The following is a 13367-nucleotide window of genomic DNA, read 5'->3' on the forward strand; positions in this document are numbered from 1 at the left end:
TTAGCTCTTGCTGTCACTGTCCCCCAGGGTACACTTGTCAAAGAGGTGCTCCGCCATGTCAGACTCGGAGCGCCTGATCTTGTGCAAGTTGGTCACGTGGTCACCCAGCTCTTTGGTGGCCTTTACTTGCTCACCCAGGTAGTGAGGCTAGATGAAGTCATACAGGTGGTGGTCATTCTGACCAGTGGCCGGCCCGTGCAGCTACAGGAGCGCCGGATTCACACTCTTCTCCAAGTGCACGCACACTCCATCACATTCAGCTCCTTCTCCCAGCCACCATGGTCTCTTTTCTTGATCTCCTGAAGGAAGACCTGGCCACTGCACTTCTTCTGCAGCTTCATCAGCTTCTCAGCATGTTCCCTCTCCTCATGAGACTGGTGAAGAAAGTATTTGGCGAAGTTCTTCAAAGCCACATCATCGCAAAGTAGTAAGGCATGGACAGATAGACATAGGAGACAGCTCAATGACAATTCTGATGAGTGAAGTCACTCGAGGGTCAGGATGTTAAGGGGTCATCATCTATCAGGGACACTTGGCTTGCTCTGGGGTGTCAGAAATGAAGACTAAATATTAGCAGGGGAAGTTAATGTAAGGTTGAGCCTTGGAAGCAGGGACAATAGCATTTGCAAAGGCCTTTAGGGAGAATCATTGATCCCCCCGGGCAAGTGGAACATTTTGTGTCTCTCCCATACCACCTGGGAGACATGGGCATTGTACAGGTTGGCCTCCTCATCCACAGAGCCACCACCTCTACTCTCTGTACCACCTTGGAATGGCAGCATCCTTAACAGTTGATCAATTGCATTTGGGCAGGCCAGCCCACAAGTCAACTATCCTGAGATCTCCAGATGTTTGTTGGGACAGTGATCAGGGGACAATACTGAATCTCTTCTTTTCCCCACAACTCCTTACACTGGTCTAACCTCGGTGTGGAGCCTTATTACTAAATAAGGGAGGTTTAGGAGTAGGGATCTTAGGAAGAGATGGGTTCTGTCTGTCCACATCTCCAAGCAAACTGGCTTCACTGGGATAACAGAAATCCAGAATCCAGAATCTAGAATCGTAGCCTCTATGAGGTTCTTAAGACCAGAATCTGCCTTAATGCCCCAAATTATTTATTAGTCTCTCACAAACTGATGTGTTATGCTCCTACCACAGGGGGCTGCAGAGCACACATGATTTTCAGGGAATGATAGAGTTTGGTGTAGGCAGTTTGGTGTAGGGGAGGTAGCACATATCAGCAAAGTAAAAAGACCAAGAAGATGCAGGAAAAAGAACAGTGAGTGATTCCTGAAATCCTCCTTCAATCATCAGTCAGCAGAACTAGCACGCTGCATGGTTAGATTCAGTGAAACTATCTGTTAACTAGGAGCTTTCAGGAGGGCAGAGGGACAGCGAAGGCTCAGCCCTTCTGTGTGAGGTGCTCAGCTTACTGCTGCGGATGGCGCAGCTGGACCACATTAACAAGCAGTTTGTTTCCCTCACAGATGATTTATGAGGAAAGACGATGAACTGGAGTAAACATCATTGATTTTGCACCTTTGTGGGACAGACACTTCCTGACCTCACACTGCTGACTGAAAGAGGCCAGCTTCAGCACCGGGAGAGTGCAGCAGCCCACTTGCAGGCTCATTCCTAGAGTGACCTGGAGGTGAAAGAGTACACCTGCTGGGCTCACTGGATTGCTGACTGACCCAGGAGTCTCCAAGTTAGATTTTTCCATGAGAACTTATGTGACAGAAATTATGATCCTGGAAAGCCCTGGGGAGAAGGATAGATTAAAATCAGGCAGAGAGAGCGCTTGCATACTCTCCACTAACACTGTGAAGGTTTCATCAGGTTTATTTCAGATATGCTATCCCATGGTGATATGATTCTGTCTTTCTCAGAAGAAGAAAAGGCAGCCAACGTCTACGGCTGCAGTCCTCATGCAAGCGTTCTTGTTTTGTGATATTGCCTGTGATCTATTTTCAGGACAAAGGTTAAAAAGCTGTATCAGTGAGCAGAAATACAGTGCAGCAGCTGTGAGAACAGACTGTTGCCCAATACCTGGCTCTGAATCAGATGTCATAGATAGATAGATAGATAGATAGATAGATAGATAGATAGAGGCAGAGAGAGAGCTCTCACATGTATATAGATAGTCTTAATTTAAGATGGTTCAACTTATGAATTTTCCACTTTACATTGGTGTGAAATGATTCACATCCAGTAGAAAGATCCTTCCAATATTGAAATTTTTTCCCTGGGGTAGCACTGTGAGGCTTATACTCTTGATGCCATACTTAGCAGCCCCCAGGCAGCCACACCCTCACAGACCGAGCAGCCAACACGCTACTGTATGCTGCACTGCAAGCTATGATGCACTGTAGGCTTGTATTATGTGCATCTTCAGCCAAGGATGCTTTCACCTTACGTTCGATTTATCTGACTGTCTATTCACAAGGAGTATCTGCATATGTGTATGCATGTGCATGGGTTGGCGCGAGCAAAGGGCAGCCTGGAGCATGTCCCTTAACCTCTCTATGCTTTGGCTTCTCCCCATACAAAATGGCATTTTTGTGATGATTTGAGGGATTAATGTGATGTGTAATGAATGGCCTTAGAAGTACAGTTGGCACAAGCTAGCACTATGTGAGTATAGCTATTATCATTTATTAGATGGACTGTATGAAAAGGTTGCAGCTCCAGTGCAATGCCAGCTCTCTCACTGGCAACTTTAATTTGACAGGTAGGCAACGCAAAGAGTTGGGGAAGTAACTCTTCCCCTTGGAGCTGGGATGAAGGCATTTTCATAGTAAGAAAACATGGATGCTTGGAGTTTTTCCAAAGTCTGGACCTCAGGTGTAATAGGCAATGTTTTGGACTTATTCTTATCAAGACAAAAACTGTTCAAAATGTCTTAGTCCCTACTAGTCACCACAGCATCTGGGACAAAATAGAGAAAGGAAGGAAGGAAGGAAGGGGGAAAGGAGAAAGGGAAGAGTCATATTCAATAAACTGCTTGTTGAATATTCATTAGTTGCAGTAATTTTTCTGGTGTCTACTCATCAGAAATAGACTCAACTAGAACAAGTGCCATATTATTTTACAAATAGTAAGTACTCCACTAATGGATCTAACTGGAGTGAATGACTATAGCTGACACTAAGTGCACTGTCAGGACTCCTCATGCAAGCTACAAAGCAAAGCGGAAGCTACTTCTGCCTCCTCCTTCTTCACATCTATTTGTTTCTCCTGAACACTTTACTCTGGACACTTTTGTCTTCCTTTATTCCCACTTATTTGCAGGAGGCTAGAAAAAACTCCCTTCATTTCTGCTTGTTAATTGGGGGTTGAAGGGTATTGTCAACTTGTTCCTTACAAAGGGAACATGAAATTTTACATCTAGGCCTGTCCTACTAGGCCTGTTGGTACACACATATAATCTTGCTGCTGAGGAGGCTGAGATGGGAAGATTGCCATGAGTTTTAGGCCAGCCTGGGCTATATAGTGAGTCCAAGGCCAAGATGAACTACATAGTGTTGTCTTGTCTTAAAAAAAAACCTCAATTGAGGGGCCAGGGAGATAGCTCAGTAGCATAAGTGCTTGCCTGGCAAACGAAAGGGCCTGAGTTTGATGCCCAGTACTGCAAAACAAACAAACAAACAAACAAACAAACAACCTCAATTGACCAATCAATTAAGCAAGCAAACAAACTAGGACTGTCCAGGACCAAGGGAGATCTGAAAGCCAAACAAGCAGTGGGTTTTGAACTTTTTGAGATTCTATGGCTGCAGACTGCAGAGGGACTTACAGACTGCTTCAGTGAAGAACTGTGCTGCATCCTCACCAAGGGATACTAGACAGGTGCTATAGAAAGAAGAATCCTGAATCACCTGCCCTTGGTGCAGTTTCACGTTATTCTTAGCTCAGACTATGATGGGATTCCAAAGACTGGGTCGCAGCAACAGAAACATGTTATTTCTAATAATTCTGGATGAAGTCCAAAATCAGAGTGCCACCACTTCCAGTTTCCTCATGAAAGCCTTTTCCTGGCTCTTCCTTGTATGTTCACATAGCAGGGAGCAGATAGAACAGAACTCACTTCCACTTTTTTCTAAGAGCACTGACCTTATTCACGAGGGCACCATTTTTATGTCCCAATCATCTCCCAGGAGCTCTACCTCCTTACCCTCACATCAGGGTGGGATGTCATATATGTATTAGGGGGCACAGATTCAGTCCATATGTTGGAAATAAGACCCCAGACTCAAATTGTGGGTGTAGATTATAAAGCACTTAGACATCAAGAAATTTTGATGAGGCATTTTCTTTGACTTCTGCAAAAGGGTGCAAGCATGAGGTAGCCGGTGCATGGGACAAAGGAGGGCTGCCTCTATTCTGCCTAATTTGAAGACTTTCAGTTCATCTTGATAACTCAAGTGGTGCACGAAGATGGGAGTATGCGTTGCTGGATAAGTTACAGAGGGCTTGCTAAATGCAAAGTCCTTGACCTCTATCTTGAAAACTAGCTGTGCTCCAGGAAAAGGTACATACTATTTCTTGGAGCAAAAAATAATAATGGGGTGGGGGTTGAGGAGTGGAGAGTGAGTAGGTGGCCAGGTCACCTAAAACTCAAAGTGGAGTTGCTTTGGCTTATGCTTTAATAAAAACGACAAAATGTATTTTGCACACAAGTCACCTTATTGAGATAGTAAAGAATTAGATTTAGCCTGGTACTTTGTTGCTAATTATGTTGTCCCTTAAAAAAAATCTAATAGATATGTTCTTTAACTTATGTGGTTACTGATGTAGAACAACAAAAAGAAAGTTCTACAAATTAAGTATTCAATGATGTATTGTATAGTGAAAATAGCCATGTAGCCATCATCCCATAAACTTGTTTTAAACGGACAAAGAAACTCATGTGTGGAAGCACTTTCTTTCTCATCACCAAGACATTGATTCTGTATATCTGAATTCTCTATGCTTCTGAGTGACAAAAACTGATACTAGAATTACAACAAATGCAACAGTAAAAAAAAAAAAAACAACAAAAAACTTCTATGAGCCTTGCGAATCCAGACTGCTTGTCAGTGATGCAAAGTGTCACACAGTCATGTTCTCCCTCCTTCTCCCCTTCTCTTTCTGATGCCTATGGGTTTACTTTGTTACATCAGCTGTTCTTTGACTGATTTCATTAGCAGGTACAAGATATGGAAGAATCCCAACCTTAACTCTAACACGTTGTACCTGTTGGTATGGCAAATAGCCCTGTTGTAGTACATAGTATAATAAATGTTCCAGGAATGATGGTGACAACTATATCATGCTTTTTTAAGATGATTTTTTTTTAACAGCAAGAAACTGAGGCCTTCTGACAGTCATATTATTGTAGGACAGAAGGAGCCAAGAGGGTCTGTGTGAGAGCAACTCAATTAAATTGAGCACACCCTGAAATTACTTTCTCAGCCAGGGTGGAGAATGATTGATCACAAGTCAAACTGTACACATTAGACTAAAAGAGTTTTCAGGTACATCTGGTCCAACGCTTTGGCCACTTTACTTTGCTGGCTGGAGCACTTGAAGTGGTTAAATAAGGCCAGCAGCTACTTGATTCTTTACAAAGGAAATCCTCAGGAGGCTGTTGTGTTGGTTTACACTTGGTATAAAGGTGTGAAGTGGAGACAGTATCACACGTGTGGTTGGATATAGGAAGGGGTTTTGGACTGATTGATTCTCAAGCCCAGTGAACTACAGGAACGTCTACAAAATGCAAATGTTCAGGACTGGCCTCAGACTAATGACTTCTGTGATTATTTTGAGCGGAGCTCCACAGTAGGCCCAGCAGCCCTGCTCAATCAGAATGAGGTCACTATGCCAAGTGCCTGGTAATCAAAGTGAAGTTTGAAATGGACTAGTTTTCCTAAAAAGGAGGAATTACCGAGTACCTGAGTCAGGACTATAAGCAGGTCCTCTGTTCTAACCATGTAGAAGATGTAACTTTGCAAAGACCACCATGCCTGGTATTACTTGTGCTTTTTTTAGTCTGTCTACAGAGACAGCTTCCTTTGCCCAGCTAATACGAATGTTCACCTACAGTATTTCCAGACTGCAATAAAATCCTCAATTAGAACTTTAAGCAAAAGTTGCTGTAATCTGACACTCGGCATCTCTGGAGACTAGGCAGAAAAGCAAGTGTCCCCACGAAAACACTGCAAAAGCTGAGGGTCGTAGGGTCTTCCAGATGTACCACAGGTATCCCTGGGAAGTGGGCCCACCGGAAACTAGCAGACAGACGCTGGAGGCGCTCAAACGCTGGGGTCGCGACGGCGCGCAGGAGCAGGCGGCGGCGCATGCGCAGAGCGCCGCTTCCGGTAGGTCGCCGGGATGGCCCGAGTTCGGGGGGCGGGGCCGACTGAGACCCGCACCTTGATCCCGCGGCTGAGAAGACCGCGACCCTCCTGCACATGGCGTCGCACGTGTTCCTCACCGGGCCGCCAGGTGACCGCGGGGGCACTCGCCTCCGGGACCTAACGGGCGGCGGCGCTGTGGGGGGCGGGGAGCGGCGCGGCCTGGACTGTGCTCGGGTGTGCGGCCCGGGGCTCCCCACCGGCCCCGCCTGCCCCCCGCTGCCCTCCCCCACGAGAGCGCGCCCTGAGGCCACGGGTGCAGCCGCCGCCGCCGCCGCGCGCTCGAGCCGGGGATCGGGGTGCGCCCGGCCCTGCAGTTGCGCGGGAGCGGGCAGGAGGTCGCGTCCCACGGCGGTGCCCCAGGCGCCTGTGCCGGGAGCCGGGTCTGATGGTGGAGACACTGAGTCCTATTTAATGGTTACGTTTCAAGTCGCAGAGTTCAGCTATTTTACCGGGCAGTAGGGGAGGCGAGGGTGTGAGCTGTGGGCAAGGAGAGTGGTTTGAGAAAGGTCCCAGAGCCTAGGGATCCAGCCCACCCATTGCAGCGCACCGTCCCCCAAAGCCAGGGAGTGAATCCTTTATTTAAAACTTGGTATCCTTTTGGGTCTGCATTCCACGCCACGTGCCTCCTGGCCGTGCTAGTCCAGGGGCTGTGCTAGTCCTGACTGCTCTTTCCACCCTTTACTTTTGCAGAAAGTTCAGTTGCACACAATTCAAAAACTCATAGTCTTCCGGGATGCCTCTTGAACTTGTGTTCAGACCCACCCATCTCGGAATCTTCCTCTTCCTAAAGCGTTGCTGTATAATTTTCATTAGCATGGTAGTAAGTGTGTGCAATACCATAACAGTGTAAAAGCTAATTACAGCAGGACCTGCTAGTAATTGATGCTTCCTTTTCTGTGTATGCACAGCTGTTTCCCTGGTTGGGAGTTACTGTCCGGAGTTCTCATTTGCTTTTTGTTCTGTTACTAACTGTTATTCCACACCGCGGCTGTCCATATCCTCTTCAGGTGTTCATCAACAGCTAGGTACCTTCTCAAGGAGGTCACTGTTGGTTTCACATGACCTCAGCCCCCTGCCACTCCGTATTTTTCCAACTTTGGCTGGAAGAGCCATGGAGTTCCTACCTCTCAGAATCATCAGCTTGACCCAAGGGCCTCGCCTTCTGTTTTCTTCACCCCTCAGGATAACTGTGCCTTGAGGCCTCAGATTTCTTCGAGGGCTCTCCTGAGTCTAGCTCTGACTGAACAGGGTGATGACTTTCTTGATAAGGTGTCTCTGGGTGATGTCCTTCCCTTTCTCATCTCCTTACCTGTGTACGAGCATGTGTCATGTCCCAAGTTCAGCTGCCTGCGCTTGACTCCTCATCTGAGGATTTATGTAAGGGAGAAGCAAACAACATAATTGTGCAGCTTTCTGACCTGCTCTCCTCTGCGTGTGGCATCGTCTCATGGCTCCTTCCCACACTGTCCTTCTGAGGTCACTTCTTAGCAAGTGTAGACAGCTCCTAGAGTAGCAGCTTATCTAATCAAAATGAAGTTAGCTGGAAGTTTTCAAAAGATGAAAAAATTGCCTGAACCAAGTGTATTCTATATAATATACAAGTCCCTTTAGTGTACCCCTTTGAACAGGAGTTAGTATGTACCTCCATTTTAAGTACTTTTTTTTCCCCTGAAATAAGAGTAATATCTGCCCAGGGTAAGGACAATAACTAAAAAAATCAAAACTATTTTAGAGGAGAAAGTGGCAATCACACGAAAACCCTACAGAAATAAGTTCTGTAACCTCTTGTTCTGTCCTGAACTTTTTTCTCTAAACACATACTATTTTGCCTCTAAAAAAAAAAATGGAATAATACTGTATATTTTTGTGGTTAGTTAACCTGCTTTTTCCATGTATTATTTTTATGCTAATCAGTGTAAGTAAAGTGCTCTTGTTAATGGATGAGCGATATTTTTGTGTATATGCTATTGTATACATGGTATCCTAAGTCACCATTCCTTACTGACTGACACTTAGGTCGTTCAGTGTTTCGCTGATATGAAGAATGGTACAGTGAACATCCGACTTCACACTTTATGCTTTAATCAGGCAGTTTGCTGAGGATAAATTTGCAGTCACAGAACTGCTGATGCTGTGGTGGCACACTGAAATTGCCCTTCAGGAAAGGGCTGTGCTGTCTCTGTTCCAGTCAGTAGGTGCCCATATTTTAATGTGAAGTTGTAGGAAAGGTATATTAAGAATGAGGAATTATATTGTATTTCAAAGAAACAAAAAGGCACCTTGATGACTGTAGGGATTGCAGTAGAAACAACAGGATGGTGACTCTGGTACCTCCCAAGTGCCAGTTGCAGACCTGCTAGAACATTCCCTGTCTTGGTTGTGAGGACTTACGGGGGCCCAGTTACTGCTCCTTCACATTGCTGCTTGGTGGTCCTGTGTTGGGTAGCAGCTTGTCATACTTGTAAACATTGGTGATCTCATTTGAGTAGTCACAGGCCAGCTGTGAGGGGAGGAAGGGCCAGAGGTGGAGGGGCACAGGGTAGAGGTGCACGGGCTCTGATAGGAGAGGTTGAGGCAAGCAGGAGGAATGCTTAGGGACCTAAGAGAAGGTGATATTAGAGGGATTAGAGATGAGCAGAAGGGAATCTTAGCCTGGAGAAAGCAGTGTGATACTAGAGGGGTTAGGGTCCTACAGAAGGGATATTTGGGGACTCTATAAAGGGCTTAATAAGGAAGGGATTGGTAGTGAGTTTAAGAGGTGCTCAGCGTCTGTGGTTTAGTTGACGTTGGCAAGGTGGAGGGCAAATGGAAGGTTGGGGCTTGGAGATGGTGATGTTGGGACCAGTTGGTGGTATGCAGAAAAGATGCTCTGGTACCCTGGAGAAGATGATGTAGGGTGGGGCTGTCCGCCCGACGGGCATCCCTTTTGAAGAAGTTAAAAGTGACCATGTGGAAGGTATTCATGGGATTTAGCAGAAACATTTTCAGTTAGGGGGCAGGCGAAGTGGAGATGTTGTCTCCTAAGATTGGAGTCCTGTTCTGCAGTGGGTGCTTCTGGGTATGGCATGAGCAGTGTCATCTTCAAGGTAGAGGAGGGAAGGGGTAAGGCTAGGAGAAGCAGAGGCGCAGCTCACGACGCAAACTGCATCTGACAGTATTATCAGAGTCACTCAGTGAGTTATAGGATTATATATGTGATAAGTGTTTCAGAATCCAAATGTTGAGACACCACTCATGTTTTATTGTACTCATTTTTACCGAAATGAAAAATGCATAATACCTGGGAGGAATAAGGTTATAGTGAAATTCATGCCCATAAAATCCATGTGTAGCCCATTTCTCTCCCCATTGTGCTTGCCTCCTGGAGTCTGCTGTGTGCCCCCAACAGAGCTGGGCCCTTCTCTTCTAAGGTATCTTCTCTTTGCTCTTTCAGGGGTTGGAAAAACCACCTTGATTCAGAAAGCCAGTGAGCGTCTGCAGTCCTACGGGGTGCCTGTGGATGGATTTTACACGAAAGAAGTCAGGCAGGGAGGAAGGAGGACAGGATTTGATGTGATCACCTTGTCTGGTGCTCAGGGGCCACTGTCCAGAGTCAGGTACTGATGTTTCCCTTCTGTGGGGCTTTAGCTCTGGGCTGTCCTGTCCATGTTCCAGAAGCATTTCTAGTCTGATTACCTTCTCAGAGAGAAACTGAGTTCTCCCTCTGATTCAGGCTGCGCCAATACCCTTGTATGTCTTGAGGAATCTTGGAACCTTTAGAGCTTTCTCAGATGAAGAACAGAGACTATCATATGAAAAACAAGGTCACAAAGGCCATATTTCCCTTAAGCTCAGGTGGCACAGTTATCCACATTTCTCTCTTTGTAATTCTTTTTTTTTGTGTGTGTTTGTTACAGGGTCTACAGGGTCTCACTACGTAGATCAGACTCATAGTGATTCTCCTGTTTTTAGCCTCCCAAGTGCTGGGATTACAGGCGCCTGCCGCCATGCCCAGTCTCAGTCACTGTCTGAGCGGGCCCTGGGGGTGGGGCCAGCACAGCGCAATGGGGATCAAACCGTGGCTGCTGTGCTGTCTTTGTAATTCTTGATCTCTTGCCTAAAACTACTTTCAGACAGTTAGTGCCTAGTTCCTGGAACTCCAGGACCAAGGTGTGGAGCACAGGATACCCCTTGGTATCCAGGGGACACTGAAGTATGGCACTCTTCTCTGGGGAATACTGAATCACCATAGCCTCTTGTGTGACAATGAGGTTGAATTAGTGGGCGTGCCGAGCACCAGAACACAATACTTTTTCCGCAGAACACGCTGTCTTTTCTTTCAGGTCACAGCCTCAGTCCGGGAGGCTTGACTGCAGAGTCGGGCAGTATGTGGTTGATCTGACTTCTTTCGAGCAGTTGGCACTTCCTGTCCTGAGGAATGTGAGTATCAACTTCTGCCCAGTGAGCCCCTCTGCGCTCGTGCATTGTGGGATTCACGGGCCGTGGGACAGAATGGCGTTGGCTTCTATGGGAGGCTGGATATGCCTTCTTACAGCTTAAAATTGTTCTGACCAGTTGAACCTAAATAAAGATAAGCTGTAGTTTGCTGTTCCTCTGGTTCATAGGTGGGATCTTTGTCACACACACTCACCTAGCGTAGGTAACTATTTTTAGGAAACTCAGCTGGCAACATTTCCAAAGAGAGGACCTCTACATCTTCCATGTGTTTATCAAGCTTTTTTATTTGCTTATTCTATTGAGGATGCCTTGTCTGTGTTTATAAAGAATGTAGTTGGCAGCTTTCTTTACTTGGAATATTTCTGTTTGGCTTTGGGACCAGGGCAGTACTGATCTCATAGAATGAGTTAAGAAGTGTTGCCTCCTTGTGTAATTTTTGGAAGAGTTTGTGAATGGTTGGTATTCATTTTCTTCTTTCTTTCTTTCTTTCTTTCTTTTTTTTTTTTTTTTTTTTTTTTGAGCGTTTGATAGAATTCACAGCAAAGCCTAAGGTTTCTACATGAGAAGCTTTTTTTCAGAAACTTTTTGACTGGAGGATTATTGGTTGGTGACTGCATTCAGCCTGCTGGAGAGTTTAGATACAGCCTACCAGAGAACCTCAGTTTCAGAGAGCTGGTGGGGCCCTTGGTCTGCACTGTTTCCCCAAGCCCTCAAGTTTTTTCTCCCCTGCCTCCTTTTCCCTCCTCCTTCCTTTCTCCTTCCTTCCTCAGGGTACTGTGGCGGCTGCTGTGTTGTGTGGGAGCAGTCAGACAATGTGGTACTTCCTAGTTATTTCCCCGTCAGATACATAACCTTTCTATCTAAATGTTCAGACTGCAAGGGAATTGCTTCTAATGAAATTCAAGTGAAGAGCCTGGCTTTGGACATTAGATCAATATGAAGGATTGATCTTTCTTTACTTTGCTCAGAGCAGACAGAATGCTGGGAGAGGAGTGTGCACACCCACTTACTGTCTAGCTGCAGGATTGTATAAGAGCTCCTGTGTGGATGGATCAAGAGCTTGCCTCTGTTTTTAATGAAAAAATAAAAGCAGACCTCTCCCAGGTTTTCTATTCCAATTACCAAAAGCAGATGTTCCAGTTCCAGGTGGGAAATGTCCCTTGCCAGAGGGTCTTGGATTTCTTTTCTAGAGCAAAAAATATTTCTCCCATCCTACAGATTTTATTGGGATAAAGAAGGAAGGAATTAGTTTTACTTTTATTTTTAAAAATTAAATTAGCTAGACATCAAAAATAGGGGACACTAAAGAGCCAGGTTTTGATATTAACCATTCAGATAACCAGGGAACTGGAAGTTTTGGGCAAGTACAACCCTTCCTCCAGGAACACAGGATTTTAGTGCATCAGGCAGGTGGGTACCTGTGAAAACACACATTCTTACAAGTCAAGAAGTACTCTGTTACGAGTGAGAAATTTCTCTCTCTGGGTGAAAAGTAGTGTGAGTATTTTTCTGGTTTTTTGAGATAGGGGTCTCAAAGTATTCCAGGCTGGTGTTGAACTGACTATGTAGCCCAGGCTGACCTCCAACTCCTGATGATCCTCCTGCATCAGGCTCCCAAGTACTGGGATTACAGGCATGTACACAGCTAGCTCCTTCTTTTAAAATACTATGAAAAGATAGAAAAGAGACAATTTTCTGGTGGGGCCAGCATGGCTTCTGGTCTCCAGAGAAGTAACACTGGCTGAGGCTGGAAGCAGCTTGAGGCTGGGAAGGGGAAGAAGAGGCCCAGGTACCTACCTTCCTTCCTGCAGGTACTCTGGTCCCATTCTGTAGGCACGAGTCAGATGGAGCCAGGTCATCTGAGGCACTAGGGAGACAAGGAGAGAAGTGCGAGTTGGCAAATATGTAGACTCAGTAGGTCTTAGGAAGTGCTTGGGAGTCTTGACTGCTATTGGCTGCTCCTTCTGTGGGTAGTATCTTACCATATTTGACAGCTCTTGTTATTTTACCAAGTACTAAAGGTCTGTGTGCTCATAGTAGAGAATTTGTGAAACAACAAAAATAAAGAAAACCCCTTAAGAATGAATAGCTTATAAGCTGATCTCTGAGTTAGCCACAGTTACATGTTTTGTTTCTGCCTTTTTTAAAAAACTTATTCCATCATCCAGAATTGAGAAAAATGGAACAAGTAATTCTATAGGCTTTTCTTTCTCTCTCTCAAGTACGGTTGAATAACATGTGAAGGGCCTCATATCCTGATAATTCTCAAAACTGCCATTTAATGACTACATATGCCATGGTGGCATTTCCAGCGTTGAGTTAAGTGCTGCTCCCGTTGTACTGCACGCTTAGGTGACTGTCCCTGTTGGGAGTAGCCTTAGGCCCTGCTGCAGTCGATGCAGGAGTCTGCAGCTGTGCTGCCTTCCAGGAGGGGAAGTGCCTGCTCTGTGGCACCTTGTGCCCACTGCCAGTTCAAGGACATCTTTGACTTACTATGCTTTTTGCCTTTGCTGGGTGCTGTACTGATTTTTA

General features: G+C 45.7%; 1 protein-coding gene and 1 pseudogene across 1 annotated transcript in view; one reads left to right on the forward strand and one right to left on the reverse strand.

The window, feature by feature from the left end:
* LOC101589851 lies at window positions 1-6454 on the reverse strand (annotated as a pseudogene).
* Ntpcr (nucleoside-triphosphatase, cancer-related) overlaps window positions 6372-13367 on the forward strand; it is a 25026-nt gene continuing 18030 nt past the window's right edge. Inside the window, exons 1-3 of the mRNA XM_023700894.1 lie at window positions 6372-6486; window positions 9832-9994; window positions 10721-10817. Coding sequence (XP_023556662.1) covers window positions 6453-6486; window positions 9832-9994; window positions 10721-10817 — 294 coding nt within the window. The 5' untranslated portion in view covers window positions 6372-6452. The remainder of the gene's footprint in view (window positions 6487-9831; window positions 9995-10720; window positions 10818-13367) is intronic.

This window comes from Octodon degus, unplaced genomic scaffold (assembly GCF_000260255.1).
Source record: "Octodon degus isolate 3935 unplaced genomic scaffold, OctDeg1.0 scaffold00127, whole genome shotgun sequence".
NCBI lineage: Eukaryota > Metazoa > Chordata > Mammalia > Rodentia > Octodontidae > Octodon > Octodon degus.